Source organism: Nakaseomyces glabratus, chromosome K (assembly GCF_010111755.1).
Source record: "Nakaseomyces glabratus chromosome K, complete sequence".
NCBI lineage: Eukaryota > Fungi > Ascomycota > Saccharomycetes > Saccharomycetales > Saccharomycetaceae > Nakaseomyces > Nakaseomyces glabratus.
The window spans coordinates 1,269,786-1,289,520 of record NC_088961.1 but is presented as its reverse complement, the minus strand read 5'-3'; the positions used below and the strand labels follow the sequence as shown (position 1 = coordinate 1,289,520).

The following is a 19,735-nucleotide window of genomic DNA, read 5'->3' as shown; positions in this document are numbered from 1 at the left end:
TGTGAATTGATCTGGGAGGGTTAATGCATGAGAATGAGAGACTTTGCTTCTCAGTTTTAGTAAAAAACCGCATTACCTAAATAAAAGGAAGTGGTATTTTGCATTTTTTTGGTTATTTTTCTTCCGTGTTTCTGAGAGAACGGACCGAGAGAGAAGAAATGTGAATTGCAAGACCATGAAGCACATAGGACGGTATTGCCAAGGAAAGAAGATAGAAATACGGCACTTTTCTTTGAGAGCTTAGTCCAAAGATACAGATTCTCCACTTGAATGCCGTAGCAGTACTCCACGGAATATATATGTAACCCCGCAGTTGTGCCCTAGAAAAAGAAAGCAAAACCTTAAAACAGGTGCCCTATAGGTGATTCTATTTGAAAGAAGGGTTCTTTTCACCTGCACCCGCATGCAGTAATTTCTGTGTATTTTTCAAATGCTGCATTTTTTTGACAATGAATATATGCAGAGGATGCCTGTAGTACAAGGGCTGTTTGATCCATTATGCTTGAAAATAGTGAAAAAAGCAAAGCAGCTACGTGCAGTGGGTGCTCCTTAGATACTACAGTAGCTATCAGAAACGAGATTCATGCTGCATTTTTGTGAACGGGGTTATATTCCCAGAAACTACTGTGGACGGGAATGAAAGAAAAAACAGGGAAAGCACCCTCACTACTAAAACTGTTGCTCTTTTACCCACTAAACCTGCATTTCTGCATCAGAGCATTACTTTTCCTCAGGGCTTTCGTCTAGGTAAGACGGCGGTGGGCAAAATACCAACATATAGAATCGGAACAGTTGTCCGAGAAATATACGGACAAAGAGCTATAGCAAGAAGATAGTACTAATATGTAGAGGAGGTCAGGCGATCCGGAACTTTGCAGCTGTATTTCTACTAAGTTTGTTGTTGTTTCTAATAAAGAATCAGTTACTAATGGTAGAAAAGCACTTTAAAATAGGTCTTCGACTTGGAATAGGGAATTGGAAAAATATAGTTATTGGTCTGCGTCATACAAAGAGATATTTTGGGAAGAGATAGAGTTATAATAAAAGAAAAATTAACTTTGCGCATTCTTTCAGGAGTTCCTTGTTTATTTTTAGAGTATCAACTAAAATCTAAAAAGGAAACCAACAGTTGCATTCTCTTCCATATATATATGAACAAAGTTTTTCAAAGTTGTTGATGGGATCAACAAACGCCATTCCAATATAACTATAAACTGACAACCGTCATTCAAGTTTGATACAAAACACAACCTATAATATTTTTTGCAATTCCTTAGCATATATCAAAGTGAAATTTATCAAGCTATTCTCCAAGTGATCTGGCTTTAACATTTGTGGGTATTATAAACTACATAAGTGAATTATATCTGTTCTAGTATATGAGTCATAAGGATTATTAAGTTCGGAGAAATAGGTAAAGATTGCAACTATTGATTAAATAGCATTTAAGGATAGAGTACATTAATTTGATAGCATTTGAACCGATAGCTGTTTATTGTGGGGAGGTTGTGGTGAATTTCATTTACAATAGATTACAACCAAATTACTTTCGTGTTCGCCTGTTACTTTGATTTTTCTTGTCCATATCTCGTTTTGAAAATTTGTTTAAGAATTTGAAATTCTGTCTTCATTCATACATTGCTCATTGTAATAATCCAATATGACAAATAATGACAAGACAGATAATGTCGTGCATAAGAGAGATTGCCAATCATTTGATGCTGTGTCGATAACTAGTGACTATTCAAGTACCAGGTCCTCTACCCCAGATTATAAACATATCGATTATGACTCGTGGCTCTACAACTTATTTAAGCCTCTAGGTAGATTGTATGATCCAGGCAAAAAACGTTTAATTGCTATTGCTATTGCCATACTTATGTTGGTCACGCTGGGGGAAATTTCAATACAAACTGAAGGACAAAAAGAAATTGTAATTAAAGAGAATGAGAATAACCTCTACCAAGAATTGTACAGTCCAACGGAAGACACGGAAGGAACTGTGGAAGGAGATGAAATAGAGTCTATGCTTGATTCGGAGCTCGATGAAGATGATAGAAAATACCGTGATGTTGTAGGAGCCAAAGCTATGATGAGAGGTGTTAATGTCAAACATAGGATTGATAATCAGGAATTTTTCAGATTGGCAATCCCAAATGATATAAAACAGAACAGAACAATATTTTATGATAAGACTCTGAGTAGTTATTATGGCAATATTGATACAGATAAATTTGTTGATACTAATGATGAAAAGAACTGTGACCTTTACAAATTTGAAGAAAAGATCTCTTATATGAATAGGCGAAGAAATATTAGTCCCAATTTAAAGAAGGTTAGGCAACTGCTATTGGATGAAAACTCACCACGTTCAAAATTTATTAAACAGATCGCGCAAAAAAAGGGATATAATGATACAATGGCAGTTGAGCGTCAGTTCTTTACGACGACCACATCTATTTTATGGCTTGAACAACATGTATGTTATATTTCATTCACTGGTGTCGTTATATCTGAAGCTGAAGATGTGAATAAACCATCGCTAACAGTAATTAGTAGTCAAGCCTTTGACGATCAATGGAAGGAGATAGAGAAAGATATTGGCTTCATTGATGAAAAAATTCCAGATTCATTATCTGAGGCCTTCAAAAGAATCGAATCGGAGTATGACGCTAACAAGAACTGTGATGATGAGGCCAATAATGTAGAAAAGGATTGTCTGAATAATATGAAATGTGATATAAAAGATAAGGAAAAGAAAAAAGAGTGTGAAAACAACCATAAAAAAGCATGTGACAAAAAAAAAGAGGATAAGAAATCTGCTTGTAAGCTGCTGGTCAGCAAAAACAAAAAATTGGCAGATGAAGAAAAGAAGGCTATCAAGACCAATTTTTACGCCCTATATCCAATGATACTTGACGTTCCTACTGAAACTAATACAGCACCAACAGGTTTTAAGAGACTAAGTGCAACATTACGTGAAACAGATGACGGTGTTATTGAACCACTGTTAACGTATCAATTTGAGGAAACCTTGACATCAAATATATATTATGCCTTGCCACACAGAAAGTATACTTCTTCCGGGACATTGAAGGTTGAAATGCCATCTTTGAGATCAAGAAATGGTTATTGGATACCTTTTACTAAAGCCATAGATATGGGTACTAAACAAACTGTAGGGCATGTACACCTGATCTCTAATAAGCTGCCTTTGGTAACTGCAAAGTGTTCATTTGATAAAGGTGAATGTTTTGTTCTGTATAATTCTAGGGATACAGATAAAAATGATGACAATTCTGAAATTAATCTCCTTGATGCAGGTACAAATTTTATAGAGATTCCATCGGTTGTTCCACGTGTGAAAAATAGACATATTTGGGTTGGAATGAACGAGATACACATACCACTTTCTGAACATAATAAGGAAGTAAGAAGACCAGTGATATCTGTTTTAGAGGAACAGGAGGGTACGTTTAATATATTTTCATATTCAAACCCATTGAGCTTTTCTCTGATGGAACCTATTGAATTTCATAATAATTCTACACTTACCCATGATATTTGGACTCCTTACTCTATAATATCATGGAGTGTTAGGAATCAAACAGCGGATACTTTAGATTTCGAAGATTATATGCAAATTGCATTTGGTCATAATACAAAGAATACCTCTGTTGTGACCTTGAAAGGGTATTTGAACTTCCTCTTGAAATCGTTTCGAAGTGAAAAAGTCGAAGAGGATTTGATAAGCTATAAAAATCAAAATCAGCTGGATGAACATTTTATGTGTTCATACCGTGATAGTTTAAAAGTAGCTCAAAGTTAAATATCCGCAATTGATTTATCATGAACAGCGCCATCTATCTATGGAGGTTTTATATGTATGGTATGGTATGTTTCACAGATGGTGAGAATTTAAATAACCGAACATTAGCATCTAGTATTTTATACATCTACATAACAATGATTAATAGCATATCTCTCAGAGAACAACAGAGTTGCGTCGCGTCACTAGTTCACTTGGTACATGTCAATATGAATAAAATACGAAAAAAAAATTGTGAATATTGAGGTAGAATCCTATATGACAAAGACATTTTACTATTACAATTAATATGCTGGGGTAGATGTTATATATGTTCGCCACCACAAATAAGTGAAGAGGGATTTTTAAAAGTAGTAATGGTTGCTAATAGAATGATCCTTTGTCACAAATAAGATTGTATCTTATCAGTTAGGACAGATAGTCGTGTAGTTATCATAATAATGATACTAGGTCTGCAATCTGGTAGAATTCATTGACAATTGGGTGGTACAATGATGATCTTCCCATGTGATTACCTTATATATCGGAAACTGTTTGCTTCTAAATTTATGTCATCACAATATAGCTCAATAATTCCACGGAATGTAAAATAGTACATTTATATTTACACCTAGATCATCCGTAGGTTTCTTAGGATAATTTGTAATGGTGTTCCGTAGGTATAAGTGCAATTATTATTCCTTATAATTCTATAATTTCATCTGCTTATAGTGGTTATTATTTGCTACTAAGCTAACAGAAGATATATTTTTCATAGTGTAGATTAAGGTTCCTTACGTAAGGGAATCTCTGCTGAAGAGTATGCGAACTGTTAGAAAAATAGCACTGTCCCCTAAAAATTTCAATATAGGACCCGAGATGTCTAATGACAATGAACGGTTGTTAATGTACATCTTAGTAAGGGGGACTATATGAAACGTCCTTGATATACCAATGTGGTACTGGCTAATGTGAGCTAAAAGAAGATACCGTTTGAAGACGAGAAGGAAGCTTTGATTTGTAGTTCAACTTGTATAAAAGGCAGGCTCTTCTCCTATATCTCAGTTAGCAATCGTCTGGTTTTTATATTTCTATCAAGTTTGCTGCACTTTAGGGACTTTAAGATCTTTCTCTAAAAGATAACTATTTTGAATTATTCATCAAAGAAGCCGGTGAAATTGTTACAACTATGGTTTCTGCTAAGCAAATTGTCATTAAGAATGAACCCACACCGGGTTACCCCTTCCAGTTTGATAAACATAGTGATGACGCAACTTTCACCACTGTAGAGAAGAACATTGATGAAAATGACTTATCCGATGGCGAGGTTCTAGTAGAAACTCATTATCTATCAAATGATCCAGCACAGAAATTTTGGATTGCCTCAATTGATAAAAACTATGCAAAGGGTGTTTCCAAAGGTGAGGTTATTCCGGCCAGAGGAATCGCAAAGGTTTTGGCTTCTAAGAACTCGAAGTTCTCAGTTGGTGATTTCGTTTCTGCTAGAACTGGGTGGACGAGTCATTGTATTTTGAAAGACTCTGATGGCGTAGAATTAACTAAACTAGATCTGACGAAAGTTAGTGATCCATCGTGGTATTTATCTGTATTAGGTGGTACAGCATTAACTGCATATTTTATATTTTATCGCTATGCTGAACTACAAGAGAGAGAATCCGATTACGGTAAGACATTTTTAATTTCGGGTGCTGCAGGAGCAGTTGGTTCGGTATGTATACAAATTGCTTTGCATAGATTTAAAGCTGCAAAAGTTATTGCTATCGCTGGTGGCGCTGAGAAGGTGAAATTTGTTGAATCATTTGGGAGCCGTGTTGTTGGTGTAGATTATAAGGATCCCAGCTTTAAGGATAATTTACTAAAAGCAGCAGGTGGCCAAAACACAGTTGATTATTTTATTGATAACGTTGGTGGTGAGATTTTAGATTTTAGCACTGCATTATTAAAAGTCCATGCATATATTATAGCATGTGGTTCTATCAGTGGTTACAATGACCCAAGCAAACTGCCATTCAAGAACTATGTAAGTGTAGTGACCAAGAGGTTGACAATTAAGGGTTTACTGCTTTATGATAACAAGGAAAATTTCCCTGCAGGTTATAGTAAGTTGTTAGAGATGATTGAAAGCAATCAATTGGATGTCAGCAAAGCAGAAACAATGGTTGATGCAACTGGTGAAAAGTTTGATGATATTCCTTTAATTTGGAACAGTCTATTTGAAGGGAGGAACAAGGGTAAGCTCATCACTAAACTAAAGTAAATTGGAATCCTAGATATATATTTATTATTTTACGTGAATAATATTGCTGGAGATACTTCTCTTATAGCATTGTGATTATTCTTTTTGAATCCTATTAAAAAATGGTTTGCTTTTTTCCTTTAATCCCATAAACTATATGACATTATTTATGTAATTTAAGACGATGTATTAATTTAGTTGTTATTGTTCTATTTAGCAGAAGAGCCAAAGAACTTTCAAAAGGCTCTACCTAAATGATACTATCATTTATGTAATAGTCTTATGTGTTGGTAAAGTCTAAAAGAGGGGTATACTAATAGTCGCAGAATAGATTGCATGCGTCGCAAATACATATTCTATAATAAACAAGATTAATTCGACTATATTGAGACTAGTTGGCTTGGATAACTGAACGCACGTCTTAGCAAATAAGAAAGATTACAACAATAGTATTAATAATATTCGGACTCTGTTGTGCTGTGAAATATTCATTTTGCAATCTCTACCATACTTTTATACACTTGGCTCAACGTTATATTCGTTTTATTTGTACTATAAAAAAATTGCTTCACGGCCTGATTTAGTTCTATTTTGCAACGCGATTATTGGTAACAAATAGACCACTCTGACAATAAAAGTGAGTTATTTTAACTACAGGGTAACTGCAAAATTTGGAAGTAGTGAAGTATTAGGTTGAGTAATATGTCTGCTTCTCGCAACGCTGTGTTCCGTGTGGGAGAGATACTTTTGCATGAACATGAACGTACTTTAATAAAAAGAACAGCTCAAATATTAAATGAAAAGGATCTTTTGGCAGGTTCTCCTGATGAAGTACCGAATAAATCTATCAAAATACCAAATTACTGTGAGCCAGGACGAGAAATTGAAGAGCACACCTATTCATATAAAATGCTAAAGCAAGATCAACATGGAGAGAAAAAGGTTAGGTACGATGGATTACTAATAGGAAGACATTATTTATTCAATGTATTTACTCTTGAGAGTCGGCATCCAGTATATTTTGTTCTTGTAACTGACCTGATGAAGACTTTATCTGTTGATAGCATGATTGATGAAGACGAATTTCTACGCGAAAATAAAGAACTTTTTCCGCAGATAACATCAGATGATGAAGCAAGTTTCTTGAAAGAAGTTGGGCTTCTAGAATCTGTTAATAATTCTGAATCTCAAAAGCATAAAATAAAGTTTGTATCTGCAAGGTCGGCGTTTATTAAATTTGGTGCCGCCGTTGTAGCTTCTGGGCAGCGAGTTAATGATGATTACTGGGAAAATGAGGCGAAAATTCAAGGCTTTAATTCCCATCATAGAGTGTTCAAACTCTCTAAAAAGCAATTGAATATATTAAAGTTACTAAATCCTGGAGTATCGAAAATAAAGGAAACAAAACAAAAACCTACAAGTCAGGAAGGGCAGAATTGGTGGTTGCATTTTGAGCAGCCTTATTCAACAATAACAGAGCATCCGCAATCTGATATAAAGGAGGATTACGAAAAATTAAATGAAATTGGAGACCAACAACCACCGTTAATTCCGGGTCAGAATATCAGCGGATCCTTGGAATTAAGTGCTCAGTTTAAGGTCCCAAGATATCATAGCAAAAATTCTTTTTTACAGGCAACGCAGTTGAATGCTTTGGATATCCCAATTGGTGAGCATGAAAAACTAAGAAATGAACAATCTAATGAAACATCTGCATCAGTTTCAGAGAATGGTCCAATCAGCAATAATTTTCAAAGCCAGAGCCATTCACAATCTCCTATCCCAAGTGCTCCTGTCAATAAACCACTAAGGAGAATGTTGAGTAGTATTTTGGATAATAATGTTAATTCTATTAAAGTAAAAAGATCAGAAGAGCAGGAAGCTTTAAATTCAACAGCTGAAATAACCACTTCTAATTCTTCTTTAAATATTGATGGTTGGAAATTTGAATCTCTCCCGCTCATAGATAGAACGGGCTCGGGTGAAGTGAAATTTTCTGGCAGAGGGTTACCATTTTATAATAAATCCAAAATACTGAACAGATTAGCAATGCTTACTCCAAATGAAATTAAAGAACTTGAACATTTTCATGACGCTGTTTTTTTCAACACAGGTATTCAAAAGGTAAGAAAAATAAGAAAACAGAAATGGTTAAAGTATTGGCAATACAAAATGGGTATACCAATAGGTCTAAAAAGTGGCCAGGTTGAATCATTCTTTGATCGTGGACTACCAGAAATTATACAAAGAACAAGTACTAAACAAATATTCAATGAAGCTACAAATACGGACGAGATCTATACCACCAAGAGAATCGCTAATGCTAATTTTCATGGTAATTGTAATATTAGCGGTCTGTTCCCGCCATATGTTTTGCCTCCACCAGGACCTAGTTTAGAGGAACAATGATGACAGTTATAAATTAATTATATGCGTATATACAGCTTTTGTATGAATTACAATAATTTAGTTTTGGAGATCTCTTGTTGAATCTTATAAGTATGATATGCAGTCAACAGAATCACACCAATCAGAGGAAGCATCCATAAAAATAGCTTATTCAGTACATCAGTAGATGTTATTTCACCATGATTTTTTCTATGCTCCATTCTGATTGATTCTTGTTCTTTCAATAGTTCACCCAATTTATCATTCATGTTTAGAAATTCCTTATAATTGTCAGGGATGATAGTATCATCTTTTGTAAGAAGATCTTTGTTCTCAAAATGCGCAAACAGCTTTAGTTGAGTAAGTAATTCATCTAAATGTTTATTCATCTTTCTTTGTCCCTCAATCGCATTATCTACTGAGGTTAATAAAGTGGAGACATCATTACCAATTATTTTGCCTTCTAGTTGATCGATTTTCTTATAGATGTCAAGAACACTGACATCTGACTTTTTGGTATCAAAAATATCTTTTTCTTTCATTGTTTGTGCTCCTGTATCTTTGTTAATTATTTTTTGTACAGTCTTTGGCTGAGGCATAGCTTTCATATTTGGTTCAAGAGCTTTTTCTAAAATATCGTCATACAGTTTTATTCTCAATAGCTCAAAGGATTCCTCGGTACCTGCGTTATTAGCACTTGTACCGATCCTGAAATTCTTTTGTGGTAGCAAGATGTTTCTTGTTTGAAAACATACTTGGTTATCAATCTGTAACTTAAGCAAATGGTTCTCCTTCGGGCTATATGATAATCTCATTGTGAATGGAACAGCAGAATCTTGGTATCCCATTAAGCATGAGGCAAACGCATTGGAATAGATGTCTTCTTGCTTAAACTCCTGGCTGCCATCATTCAAAATACCACGTACACTAGGACCATAATTGCTGAAGTTATCTATTAAAATTTGCAAACCAGAAAACTTGTTTGGACCTCCATAAAGTTTGTCGTCTAGCTGGGTGGTGTCATCTAAAACCCAAAATGACATTCCTCCCTTCGATTTTCCGCTGAAATTTATGCTTCTGAAAGTCCATTCAACGGTGAAAGCGTCTTTGATAGGAAACGGGTCCTGTAACCAAATAGAGCCCTTTGTATTAGTCTTTGGCGTTAATACAACTCTGCCTTCCACTAGTCGTGCCGACTCCAAAGCGTTCCATTGTGCCGGCAGCTTGCTTGCTTTTACTAAATCTAATAACGAGATATCCCTTCTAAGGGTAGTTTCATCTCCAGATTTGTTTATAACATGACCATAGACGCCAGTTATAAGTATGTAAAGGTATAACAGTTGTAAGCAAAACATTTATACTTGACTTTTAACCGGGTGATAATTTCATAAATATGCCAGTGGGGGAAAAGATGGAAATCGTAAATTGGAAATCGTTACTGTATAGTACAATTGGTTATCGTAATTATTCTATTGGAGGAATAATATATCAGATCTTCTCCACAATATTTCAATTTTTGATACGTAAATATGAAGGCTCTATGATAGGTTACCCTTTGAATTAATTGAAATGATCCCACACACAGGATTCACTGTATTAGTCGAATAGCAAAGAAATAGACAGTTATACAGAGATAAGTGTCTGGTTATCCGATATCCTATATGGCAGTCAATGTTTATTGGTAAAAAAAGCTATATTCCTTCGATTTGAAGAACGGAATTTGATCTTTAATGAAATGCAGCTCAAAGTATTGTCAACATCCCCTTTGTGCCGACAACTTTCCTTGAAATTTTGTCAAAAAACGGATTTTCATCGAAACATCAAGTTAAAATTCACCTTCGATGGTGACAACTCTGTTCTCTTCTGGTGGTCCCTTTTTTGTGATGGAAAACGTAATTGCGATCGCGATGCCCATTTTTAGTAGGCTGATGCAATATGGCATCTGAAATTATCTAATCTATTTATAAAACAGTAGCGTATGGGGTCCTTCATACCATTGATAGATATCAGATGTTTCAAGAGGATTGAATCGAGTCTGATATTGGAAAGTGTTCTTCTGGAATAAAAAAGAACCAAGGCTTTACTCAACTATTTAAAATAAGAAGTAGCTTACTAGCTCTGCATTCCATTGATAAATAAGTGCGAGGTTGGTGTTGGCTTTATCAGCTAAGTGGAGCAATTGATATAAAAATTAAAGGCCTCAGAAGTTCAAGCATGCCTTCTTTCATAGATACTTTTTGGTCGGACGATCTACAAAGTGGTTTAGATGTACTATTTTCTAGACTTTACCATGGTTGTGATCAATGTGATTTATATATACAGATGTTTGCTTCCCGGATGCAATATGAAGTCGGTTATGGTAAGCAACTAGCTGGTATTAGAACGAATATCGATGGACTTGATACTGTTATGCATTCCAACTCCACTGAAGATCCAAATACAGGCGATAAAAGCGATGAATCACACTCAGATAATAAGAAAGGTCGATGGGAGCCTACTACAGTTGTGGCTCTTAGTGGTATGTTAGACCAGATGGTAGTAGAGGGAAAGCAGCATATCATGATCGCATCGAATATTGAAACAATGGTTTTACAACCGTTCAGTAAATGGTGCACAGAACATAGAGAGAGAGTCAAATTTTCAGAATCACTACTGAGTAAAAATGTAAAGAATTTTAAGAAATCTAGAATATACGTAAAGAAATTGGAGAATGACTACTTCAGCAAATGTAGGGCATTGGAGGATTTTAAAAATGAAAACTTTAATGATGAGGAGCTTGCCGCCGCCATGCGGGCTCTAAAAATTCAAAAAAAATACATAAGTGATAGAGAAAAGGAAAAGGATAATCAAATTTTTATTAAGCTGAATACGCTTGAGTTGGATCACAAATCCACAAGGGAAATTATAATAGCGTTGCTGAAAGATCTGCCAAAGTCTGAATTTCGTGTTCCTTTAATTAATTATACCCTTAATAATACTAATAGTGGTAGAGAAATCACAGATTTTCTAAAGACTGCTCTTTCGATAAAAGATCTTGATGAGGCAGAGGCATTTGGACAAGAGCTCCTGAATTTAGGTTTCATCAAGTATTGTAATGGTGTAGGGACTACATTTGTGAACTCTAAGAAATTTCAGTATCAGTGGAAACCGTACGCATACAAGTATGCTCGACTATCATACAGTGATGGAAGCAATAATGTTTTGTCAAGCTCTCTTACTAAAGACTTTGAAAATAACGTATCCACATACCTTCAAGATATGACAACAAAGATCTCGCAACGTGCTGTGTCTAATGAAACTAATGGGTCCCCTAATGTCAATGAAAAAGAACGCATTTTCTTTAAACTCTTGAAGGAAATGGAAGATGCTGATAATAAATATTATAAAGAAGCGTTCAAAATGGACTCATTGCGGTGTTCTGTAGAGGAGTTAGTCATAGATCACTTGTCATTTATGGAAAAGTGTGAATCAGATAGATTAAAAGCTATAAAGAAAGCAACGTTAGATTTCTGTTCGACTATGGGCAACAAAATAACAAGCCTGAAATTATCATCTGAGAAGCTATTGGACTTTGAAGATTCGATAGACCCATCTGCTGATATGCTGGCATTACTAACAAATTATCATACCGGTGTTTTTCATCCAAGAGCTATTACGTACAATAATTACTATAACCCAGGAAGTTTCCAAAATTTTGGTATTGACTTAGAAACTAGATGTAGGCTCGATAAAAAGGTTGTGCCTTTGATTATATCTGCTGTGTTGACGTATATGGATTCAGTATATCCAGATATGATAAATGATAAAATCCGAACGTTGACGTGGATTTCACCTGTTAAATTGAATTCCACACATCAACTTCGTAGTTTGCTAAATAAGAGACAATTTTCTGATGAGAAAGAAATTCTAGAACTATTAAAGGTTAATGATGTTGAAGCTAGTACCGTTGCCAGTATAGTTAAGCTATATTTATTAGAACTACCTCAGCCTTTAATTCCCAAAGATTTATCTGAAGTGCTTAGCGAATTGTATATACAATTTCCCCTGGATATGGATAAAAGCGGTGACAATGAGAATTGTGACAATGAATTGCAAGTCGATGAAAACAAACACAAGAGAATTACTGGCTTATTTACTATTCTTTCTTCACTTTCGAAGACTCATTTGGCAACCTTGGATTCCATAGCAACGCATTTTCACAGATTAATAATGATCTTAAAAATGGGGGATAATAAAGAGGATATTGCTTCAACTTTTACCGATTCTATATCTCAGGAATTTGCCTCCTGTATAATTCAAGCAAGTACGGTTGAAGACAATGACTTGGGCTACAAAATTTTTTATGACCTTCTAACAAATAAAGAGCATATCTTTTCAAATCTTAAGAGGCAAGGATCTAAGAAGGATTTAAAATCGCATAGTAAATAGGGCTTACAGCATAGTACTAACTGTTGATAGTCATTGATGAACATTGCACCATTTTTCTATTAATAAGGGTTGTTGCTTTAAATAAATATGTAGAAAATAGGGCAAAACTTTTATAATTCACTCGAATAGTGAGAAGACTGAAGAAGCATAGCTTACCATTGAAATAGAAAACATTCTAAAGTAATAGGAATTTGCTTTGCTACATTGACATTCACTAAGGTGCTTCCCTTATTCATATAACCTTGATCATGTGACTTTTCTTTTATTCATATAGAAAAGAGCAATAGAAATACGAAATACGAAAAAGGTTCATCACTAATCAGGCGCAAATGATAAATAATAAAGATAGAAGAGCAACTTTACAGAGGTTGCAACTGTATTGACTTTTGGTATCTGTAATTTTTTATTGTTGCCTTAGTGATTACGAAATATTTCTGGAAACTAATTTCAGTTCAAGCAGATATCCTATTCAGGCAACTTTTTACTGAAGATGAATAGGTACATTGGGCTAGGTGTGCGTAGGCACTTTCACACATTGTCACCGTTATTTAACAGTTTTAAGCCTATTCATGTTTCTAATACTCACAAATATAAACAAATATTGACCGACAAAAATGCCTTTACTGAAGCGCAGGCGTCAATGATAGTTGAGTTGATGGTTGATGCAGTTAGAGATGGTGTTGAACATGTCTCTAAGGATTTGGCTATGCGTGAAAAACTTACTCAGCTAGCCTACCAACAGAGAGTAGACTTCGCTAAACTTAGAGATCAACTTCTAAGTGCAGATAGAAGCGAGTTTCATAATCTTCAAAATGAATATGAAGGTGTTCGTAACGACTTAGAAAAACTAAGAAATAAGCTTCGAGAAGAAATTACAAAGGCCAATGCCGGCTTCAAGCTTGATTTATCGTTGGAGAAGGGTAGGATAAGGGAAGAGAATAGCCATTATGAACTACAGATAAAAGAAATTGATACAAGAATTGATCAAGAAGTAAATAATATCAAAATGCAGATTGACTCGGTTAAAACCCAAGTGATGCAGTGGCTAATTGGTGTCTGCACTGGTACATTTGCACTAATCTTAGCATATGTGAGGCTTCTGTCATAGGATAAAAACAGAAATTAATCACATTACCTATATAATAAATAATATTCTTTGCTAGATGCATAGTGGTTTTAATTAACATCTATTTTAAAATAATTGCCTCACAAATTAAACTTCTGGCATCAATTATACATAATTGCAGAACTGTTTGTTGTCTTTTGTTTTTATTTTCAGTTTTTTTGTAGTATGGTAATTAAGTATTAGGTACGTTTTGTACATTTAGTGTATCCATAGTATATAATGAAATATTTACCACAACAAAATATCAATTAATTAAACAAATGATGGAAATAAAGTATTGAAAGTAGGAAATATAAAAACCGTGATGCCATCACTATGAGGGAATAAATGATCACAAGGCATGAGAATCATCAAAGATAAATGAATAGTAGAAATGATTGATCGATGTATTAAAATTATAAGTTGAAGATTTCGTTCAAAATCTTGACAGTGTCATCTGGAGTTTGAACAGAGTGACCAATAGTTCTTGGGTCAACGAAGATTTCATAATCGTTACCACCAACTTGAGTCTTGTCACCGAAGAAGTGGATTTCCTTAAAACCGTCCTTCTCAACGTGTTGTAGACAGTAGGTCTTGTCCCAACCGGTTGGGAAAACATCGAAGGAGATTTGACCACCGATAGAGTAAGTCAAACCGTAGTCTGGGAATTCCTTCTTCAAAGCTTCGACGAACTTGGCTCTGATGTTGTGTTCCTTGTCGTATCTTTCGAATTCGTTTCTTTCTTCAGTAGAAGCGTTTCTACCAATTGGGGAAACGTTGATCATACCGTTTCTGAATTCTAGGAAAGTACCTCTTCTCTTTGGCAAGTCAATGTTAGCCAAGTAACCCAAGATGAACTTAGCCAACTTGTTGTACTTTTCTTCACCAATCCAGTTGATGAAAGATTGGGAAGCCAATTGCTTACCCATTCTGTAAGCAGTCAAACCGTTTTCAGAGAAAGCGTAGTCGAATTCATTTAGAACGTTTGGACCTAATTGTTCTAATTGCTTGCTCAAATCAGAACCACCAACGAAACCAATGCAGACCTTCTTTCTCAACTTGACCAAAGTATCTCTGACTTTGTCAGAGACGGTCAATCTAGCTGGAGTCAAAGTACCATCGACATCGAAAAGAACCAAGACATCTGGTCTTTCCTTGTAGGCAAATTCTTGTGGAGTAGACATATCAATTGTGTTATTTAGGTGTGGTGAGTGAGTTGTAGAACTTTTTTGTCAGTTTTCTGAGCCTTAAATAAAGACAATTGCAAGAGAGTACTAAGAAACAAATATAATGCAAAGAACCAAAACTCGAACAGTGATGAAATAAACACGGGAATATATATAAAAAGAAAATTATTTGATGGATAACATTTCTCGACAAGTCAATGTAACACGAAAAATCTGAATTTTTTTTTCGTTTTTTTTTTTTTCAGTTCTTCACGTTAAAATGCAGACTTTTTCTAAATTTCCACTTATCATCCCATTGTCAATCGAGACACCAAACAATAATTATCTTGATTACCTGGATGGTAGTATGTTGCCCAAGATTCATGTGATACAATTTTGCTTCTGCAATTGCATTGAAGGCACTGTATTTCTGTAGAAGCTTGTGTATATTGTCTTTCTGCTCTCTTCTGTTTTTTCCTATTTTTGGATAATTTTGATATTTCTAGGTTGCCAGTAGGTATCGATCGAGTCAAGAAGAGGAAAGTGCAAAAAAAAGCAATATTTGAGAAGCAAGACACAAACTAGTGAATACTGTACTGTTAATTAAATGAGCATTGTGGCACAGTCTTTAACCGAGTAGAGGAAAATCCAATTCGATTTCAAGACGGCTACTGTACATCTTCTTGGACTGCGCCAAAAAGTGATAACGATAGCAAGCCATCAAACCAGTTAATACTGGGCAATTCCAAAGTATCAATATTATTTATATTTTCGTAAGTAAAGAATCAGTACTGTAGGGAGGCTCACTACTGATATACTTTGACATGATTATATATATTCCATACAATTTGAAATTAGAAATGAGGATTATCTTTGGCAGGATAACCCGTATGTCTAAGTCTACATGTACAACAAGTCATATAGAGAACAGATTGCTGGGCACTATCTAAGAAATATTAATGTACTTCTGTCTTGAAAAAAAAGACTACTGTCTTAGCTTATTGATTCCTGTAAGTTTATATATATAAAAAAAAAGAAAGATAAAATATCTATATTATTTTTCAGATGTAAAAGTTTAGAGGAGTTTAAGCTTGAGCAGTGAAGTAGTCTGGGAACTCTCTGAAGTTTTCTTCTAGAGAACCCTTCTTGGACAAGAACTTGACGAAAGCACCGTCGTCCTTGACTTCACCGGCGTCTCTTCTCTTGACGTATTCAGCTCTGTCCAAGTTGGTGAAACCCCACTTCTTAGACATGATGATCTTTTGTTGACCTGGGAACTTGTATCTAGCTCTTCTCAAACCTTCAACAACGACGTCCTTGTTGTTGTCCTTGGTTCTGACGGAGAAGATAATTTGACCAATGTCAACACGAGCGGCCAAACCGTGAGGCTTACCCCAAGCACCTCTCATACCTTGTTGCAATCTATCCGCACCGGCACAAGACAACATCTTGTTGATTCTCAAGACGTGGAATGGGTGGACTCTGACTCTCAAGTGGAAAGAATCTCTACCCGAGATCTTGGTCATGTACTTGTTAGCACAGATACGAGCGGCTTCCAAAGCTTCAGAGGACAATTGTTCCAATTCGTTGGAGACCAAGTGGACACACAATGGGAACTCATCGACAGTGGCCTTCTTCTTACCCAAGTCATAGATTCTGATCTTGGAGTCTGGAACAGCTCTGTTGTATCTAGACTTTGGGTAAGGCTTGTTCTTTTGGTATCTGTAACATCTAGCTGGTCTTCTAGCCATCTTGAATTAGTTGATTAGAGTGTTTATTATTACTATATAAGAAAATAAGACAACACAATAGGTAGAAACAAATAACCAAGTGCGCAAAGAAAATTATCTTGTTCAACAGCTCATTGCTTTATATACTAACAGATGGAATTAGCAAGCCCAAGAGCGAGGAAGGAAAAATTTTTTTCTCTTCCTTTCACGCACAAGCAGAATGAAAAAAAAAATTTTCTTTTGCATCTTTCGCACCTTTGTGCGGGTTTGTCTGAGGTAGTTTTTGTTTCCTGTCCTCTTCTCTCCTTTCCCATCTGCCTGTACGTGAGAATTACATAAAAATCACGTAGCTGGTGATATGGTTTATGTATGATGCACACACACACACACACGCACACACAGAGAGAGAGACTTCGTGGGGGGCGAAGAGACAGACTTATCTGTTGGTCGTATATGCGTATGTAAGGTGTACGTGGCCTATGACCATTTTAGTCCGAGTGTACGTACTATCATGTGGTTATCGTGTGTAAAATGACCATATACCTTAAGACGTTAATGCATGTGATTTTTTTCACTTTCTGAAAATTTTTAAAATTTTTTTTTTTGGAAATTTTTCTGGAAAGTTTTTGCGAAGCGTAGTGTTCTGCGCTTTTGCCTGGGGGGGGGGGGGGGAAGGTGGATTGTAAATTAGCGATGCGATGCGATGCGATGCGATGAGCTTAGCTGGTGGAATACTATGGATGACTAGCTTAGCGTTTAGTTATGTTATTCTACTGTTGCGTTATCTATTGTGTTGCTTTATAATAGATAGAAATATATCTGTATATATATATAAATAAGTTTAATTCCGTAAAGAAGGGTAGAATACTTTGCGAATAGGTGAAAGGTATGGGTAGATATAGTGTTAAGAGGTATAAGACGAAGAGAAGAACGAAGGATTTGGATCTGATCCATGAAGAGTTGAAGTCCCAGGAGAAGATACAGCAGCTGTTGAACCAGCCGCTGGATGAGACGAAGCCCGGTCTAGGTCAGCACTACTGTATACACTGTGCCAAGTATTTCGAAACTGGTATCGCTTTGAAGACACATTTGAAAGGTAAGATACATAGAAGAAGAGTGAAGGAGCTAAAGTCGATACCGTACACGCAGGAGGTTGCCGATGCTGCTGCTGGTGTTAACTTGAACAAGTTCCTGAACAGCGTGGAGAAATTCAAGAATGTCGATAACCAGGTGAAAGAAACCAACGAGACCCTCCTGAAGGAGCATTTGGATCAAACACTCGAAAATATCGAAACCACAGAACCTACATTACCATGGGCTGATAACAACAAGAAATCTGAGACCACTGAGCCTTCCACAACGTCCACCGCTGTGGAAGTTGCTACTGAGGCTGTAATGGAGCAATAATTTTGTATGGAGTTGCTAAGTAGCTAAAAAATGGCGATACTTATAACTACTTTTTATTTCACTTTAAATTAAACAAAAAAAAAATAACAAAAATGGAACTTTAATTAAATTTCATTTCGGATCGATCCGAAATTAGATTTTAATATGCATACTTGTATACTATAACTTTTACTTCTATTGGATTTACTACGTTTATTTTTCATGAAATGCATTCATATAACCAATATGTTGTGTACTTAGGTTGGCTAAGGAGGGCTATTTCTAAATTATGTAGACTCATCACACTTGGCCAAAGTCATAGTGTCCCGATGATTCAGCATGTCTAGCAACTTCGCGTTCTCCAACAAATTCTGCCTTGCATACATTACATTTGATTTTGTCCTTACGGGTATTGAATTTATAACCACTAGATCTTAGCTTTTTGCCAAGCTCAATAGTCTTTTCCAAGACATTGCCGCATAACTCTGGTTCCGATATCAAATTAAATACAGTTTTTCTAACATTGGTTTGACGATATAATAGTTCAACGGCATCATAATGAACACCGTTAAATGAAATTATGACAAAATCATCGAATTTTTCTTCATTAAACTTGCCTATTGTTAGCGTATCTAAATCAAGCACATATATAGCGATTTTCAGATAATCAGAAAGAATACCAATCTCTATACCTCCACCCCAAGCATCTTTTTGTAGTATCCATCTTGCGTAATCTTCGTTAGATTGATCCAGTATGGCGGCATTGTATTTGGCTTTGTCGCTCAAAATTTCCTGGGCGCATATTTCTCGTAGTATCTGTGTTAATGAAATTTTTTGATGTTTTGTATAGCTAATTGAATGAAATAAACACGAATTATCGTCAGGTACTTCATGAATTTGTAGAATTTCATTATTAGTTTCATCAACTCTAACTTGATTACCCTTCAATTCAACCGGAGGTGAATTATTTTTGCCACTTATACTAGATGACACATCTTTTGGCATATCGCTGATCAAAGTAACCTTTTCCCCTGTACTTAATCCTAGTTCTTCTAAGTTTCTTCCTAGATTCTCTTCTGTTATATCAACTTTTTGAGGTGGATAACCAAACCGTATACCTTTGCATTGGTCACCCGTAACTTCAATTACCTCCAACAAATCCTTCAGCAACTTATCATTTCCAATTGTAATTACTTTGTCAGCACCTGTAATACCAACCACTTTTAACCTCATATTTGATTAAGGTAATATGTTTGTGGTATCGTATTCTTCAATTATACAGACTGTGTGCCTTTTGAAGTTTATTTGATTCTTGAAATATTTCGAGCACAATGGCATTTCCCTAATTTTTCGTTTCGGACTCGCGCTACTGGCAATCCTGAAAGACGATGAGTACTATAGATTCTACGTTTCCTTAATTCAATATTATATACAACTAGTGAAAATGAAGCATGTGTTACAGACAAT

General features: G+C 35.5%; 10 protein-coding genes across 10 annotated transcripts; 6 read left to right on the top strand and 4 right to left on the bottom strand.

Annotated features, from left to right (window-relative positions):
- Positions 1 to 1,660: 1,660 nt before the first annotated feature.
- On the top strand, positions 1,661 to 3,829 carry BMT7 (the record flags this gene model as incomplete). The annotated part of the gene is made up of 1 exon (XM_448781.1): positions 1,661 to 3,829. The coding sequence occupies one exon, from the start codon at positions 1,661 to 1,663 to the stop codon at positions 3,827 to 3,829; it is 2,169 nt and encodes a 722-aa protein (XP_448781.1).
- A 1,168-nt stretch (positions 3,830 to 4,997) lies between these two features.
- On the top strand, positions 4,998 to 6,086 carry GVI51_K12793 (uncharacterized protein; the record flags this gene model as incomplete). Its single annotated transcript, XM_448780.1, has 1 exon — positions 4,998 to 6,086. The coding sequence occupies one exon, from the start codon at positions 4,998 to 5,000 to the stop codon at positions 6,084 to 6,086; it is 1,089 nt and encodes a 362-aa protein (XP_448780.1).
- Positions 6,087 to 6,767: 681 nt separating this feature from the next.
- SWP82 (Swp82p) lies at positions 6,768 to 8,474 on the top strand (the record flags this gene model as incomplete). Its single annotated transcript, XM_448779.1, has 1 exon — positions 6,768 to 8,474. The coding sequence occupies one exon, from the start codon at positions 6,768 to 6,770 to the stop codon at positions 8,472 to 8,474; it is 1,707 nt and encodes a 568-aa protein (XP_448779.1).
- A 47-nt stretch (positions 8,475 to 8,521) lies between these two features.
- EMP47 (Emp47p) lies at positions 8,522 to 9,808 on the bottom strand (the record flags this gene model as incomplete). The annotated part of the gene is made up of 1 exon (XM_448778.1): positions 8,522 to 9,808. One exon carries the CDS (start codon positions 9,806 to 9,808, stop codon positions 8,522 to 8,524), a length of 1,287 nt encoding a protein of 428 aa, XP_448778.1.
- An 859-nt stretch (positions 9,809 to 10,667) lies between these two features.
- RGD2 (GTPase-activating protein RGD2) lies at positions 10,668 to 12,881 on the top strand (the record flags this gene model as incomplete). The annotated part of the gene is made up of 1 exon (XM_448777.1): positions 10,668 to 12,881. The coding sequence occupies one exon, from the start codon at positions 10,668 to 10,670 to the stop codon at positions 12,879 to 12,881; it is 2,214 nt and encodes a 737-aa protein (XP_448777.1).
- A 490-nt stretch (positions 12,882 to 13,371) lies between these two features.
- Positions 13,372 to 13,989, top strand: FMP32 (Fmp32p; the record flags this gene model as incomplete). The annotated part of the gene is made up of 1 exon (XM_448776.1): positions 13,372 to 13,989. One exon carries the CDS (start codon positions 13,372 to 13,374, stop codon positions 13,987 to 13,989), a length of 618 nt encoding a protein of 205 aa, XP_448776.1.
- Positions 13,990 to 14,402: 413 nt separating this feature from the next.
- On the bottom strand, positions 14,403 to 15,170 carry SEC53 (phosphomannomutase SEC53; the record flags this gene model as incomplete). The annotated part of the gene is made up of 1 exon (XM_448775.1): positions 14,403 to 15,170. One exon carries the CDS (start codon positions 15,168 to 15,170, stop codon positions 14,403 to 14,405), a length of 768 nt encoding a protein of 255 aa, XP_448775.1.
- A 1,067-nt stretch (positions 15,171 to 16,237) lies between these two features.
- RPL10 (60S ribosomal protein uL16) lies at positions 16,238 to 16,903 on the bottom strand (the record flags this gene model as incomplete). The annotated part of the gene is made up of 1 exon (XM_448774.1): positions 16,238 to 16,903. One exon carries the CDS (start codon positions 16,901 to 16,903, stop codon positions 16,238 to 16,240), a length of 666 nt encoding a protein of 221 aa, XP_448774.1.
- Positions 16,904 to 17,770: 867 nt separating this feature from the next.
- Positions 17,771 to 18,289, top strand: BUD20 (Bud20p; the record flags this gene model as incomplete). Its single annotated transcript, XM_448773.1, has 1 exon — positions 17,771 to 18,289. One exon carries the CDS (start codon positions 17,771 to 17,773, stop codon positions 18,287 to 18,289), a length of 519 nt encoding a protein of 172 aa, XP_448773.1.
- A 279-nt stretch (positions 18,290 to 18,568) lies between these two features.
- Positions 18,569 to 19,501, bottom strand: OTU1 (ubiquitin-specific protease OTU1; the record flags this gene model as incomplete). The annotated part of the gene is made up of 1 exon (XM_448772.1): positions 18,569 to 19,501. One exon carries the CDS (start codon positions 19,499 to 19,501, stop codon positions 18,569 to 18,571), a length of 933 nt encoding a protein of 310 aa, XP_448772.1.
- Between the last annotated feature and the right edge of the window lie 234 nt (positions 19,502 to 19,735).